Source organism: Pygoscelis adeliae, unplaced genomic scaffold (genome assembly GCF_000699105.1).
Source record: "Pygoscelis adeliae isolate BGI_AS28 unplaced genomic scaffold, ASM69910v1 Scaffold41, whole genome shotgun sequence".
Taxonomy (NCBI): Eukaryota; Metazoa; Chordata; class Aves; order Sphenisciformes; family Spheniscidae; genus Pygoscelis; species Pygoscelis adeliae.
In genome coordinates, this window is record NW_008824373.1 from 5,142,070 (window position 1) to 5,144,562 (window position 2,493).

General features: G+C 48.1%; 1 protein-coding gene across 1 annotated transcript in view; it reads right to left on the reverse strand.

Moving 5' to 3' along the window:
- SIM1 (single-minded family bHLH transcription factor 1) overlaps positions 1-2,293 on the reverse strand; it is a 48,419-nt gene extending 46,126 nt beyond the window's left edge. The window contains exon 1 of the mRNA XM_009320170.1: positions 2,119-2,293. Within this exon, the coding sequence (XP_009318445.1) occupies positions 2,119-2,293 (175 nt within the window). The remainder of the gene's footprint in view (positions 1-2,118) is intronic.
- Between the last annotated feature and the right edge of the window lie 200 nt (positions 2,294-2,493).

Genomic DNA, 2,493 nt, shown 5'->3' on the forward strand with positions numbered 1-2,493 from the left:
GCCCGCTCGGCCGGGCCTCCCCGCGGCAGCGCGCCTCGGAGGGGCGAGCCCTTTCGTGCCTGCTCGCTGCCTTTCTTTTTAATTTGCAGTTTGCCTTTAATTAGGCTGCGAGGGCTCTGCTGCCTCCAAAGCCCCGCTCAGCCGCCCCCTCTGTCTCCGCGCTCGAATTAGCATCTGCCGCGGCCGGCAGCGGCCCCGGCCCCGGCGCACTTCGCCACACGGTTCCCCAGGGCATTCAAACATCCTGCGCTGCCACCGAGGGACGGGGATCAGCTATTCTTCTCTTCCCATGATTACTCACAGCCTACAAGCAACACCATATGCTTCTTCTGATCAAACAACCCGCTACATAGGCACCAGTAATTGACGAGACCTGCTCGAAATCACGCAGAAACGTAGCCTACTGAGACCGCAGGAGTTGACAAATCATTGCTAATAATCCTTTTAGGAAAATCATGGGCATCAGAGTTTGCAATAGCTTTATTTTTATAAAGTATGCGCTGACAGTATAAAGGACAACTCCATCTCCTTTGAAAGAGGACTGCCCCGCATAATGATCTTCAAGGTGGCAGATCACATAGAAGAGGAAAGTGGCGTGATGAAGGCTTTAATTTTTTGTTAAAGGTTTCGGGTGTTATAGCTTTCATTTATCCCTTCTGGTCCTAAGTGATTCGGAGGTACGGCACATTGTTTAAAGAAACTATTGCAAGATGCGCTAGATTGGAAGTTACTTCTGTGGACTCTAGGTACACGCGTTCATGCGCAACCGTGGGGGGGTACCTCCCCAAGTCCAAACGACTGCCCGATTGCACATTTACTTTTAAAAAGTAAAGCATTAGGACCAATAGTTCACAGACTTAATCAGGTTAAAAAAAACCCAAACCAAAACCAAAGCAAAACAAAACCAGGCCGTATACCCGCTCTTGATTTGTAAAACATAGTAGACAGACCGACCGACCGACTCGAGCTACAGCTACAGAAAACGCAGAGGGATATATTACGTTGTTTCTCGTACACACACTTTTCAATGAAAGATGCAGCGAATTTTGTTATTAGGTGGTGGTGGTGGGGAAAGCTCTTAATACTTTTTCTTTCATGCAGACTATCTCTCAATCGAGTTGATCTAAATAAAAGATTCGTGAAGTATTTTTGATTTTTTTTTCCCTACGTCTTATAAAAGTAATAGAGTGAGAGCACAGGAGAACTTTATTCCGACTCTCCTAACTTTCTGTGCCGTTCGTCTTTCTTGGCAGACGGTCTAGAAGCCCCAAGACGGTCGCTTTAAATCCTAACTCTACTTGAAAGCAAGCCGTACTTTAGGACGCTTAAGCCTGCTTTTGCTCGGCAGGCGGGACCGTTGCTGCTGCCGTGGAAGCCAACGTGAAGTTTACTGCTGCCTGACCGTCGAGGAGAATCAGGCCCAGAGGCGGACGCCGGGCTTGCAGCGCTGGGTGGGCAGGGGGATTGAATACGTCTGAGTACAAAACGCCTGTTAAAAATTTCCGAGGTCGATTAACGCCCTCAGACTGCCCGAGTGATCCTCAGAGCGAGACACATCACATTCATGATGCGATTCGGTGTGCTTGGCTTATTTATTTAGGCTGTGTGTGTGCGTGTGCGTGTGTGTGTGAGCACGCCCGTACGCGCGTGCTGTACCTGTAAACCGCACCTTTGCTCGATACTTGAACTAAGGCTTTAGGACTTTGCATAGACTTATGTAAATATTTACCCATATATTAACTCCCCCCATAGTATGCCTATAAATAGGGGTGAATCGTCGTCCCCTCTTTCGCCACGCACGTGCTTGGCGGGGGATGCACATCTTACTGGGAGACCGGGGGGAAAGACAACCCGTGTTTGCTTTAGCAGAACACGCAGCAGAGCTCAGTGCCTTCAAGTGTTGACAAAAGCACCGTAAGTCCCCCACCAAACCTGTCATAGGAACTGAAGGGAAAGTATTTACGGCAGAGAAAAGTGACAGTGGAGAGCACCCTGCCTCCGAGCACACCACCCCATGCGATTCACCTTTTTTTTTTTTTTTTTTAAATAAGTGCACAAAAGCGACAAGCGACACCTGGATCGGAATGGAAATAGAGGCGAATAGGCATTCCCACCTACCTTCTGGAAAAACCACCCTCATTTTTAAATAGCTGGTGGTGAGTCTGATTATGGACGCTTTGTCCAGCTGAGAGGTGATAGCGGAGGGCAGGGGTAGTAATTTAGCCAGTTCATAAAATTCACTGTTTTCTTTCTCCCGTCTAGTCCGGGCAGCATTTTTGGACTTCTCTTTCATCGTGTTTTTTTCCCCCTTCCTTCCTACAATTTAAACTCCAGAGATTCATCCAAAGGTGGAAGGGGAACTTTCAGCTGCAATTCATCTCTCCGGAGCATCAGGCAGTGGTTCTGAGCGCGGCCGTTACTCTGAGAAACCGTTCAGTTGCGTAAAATGCAAACAAGTATTGAAGACCAGAGAGGTGTTCTTAAAAAAAAAAA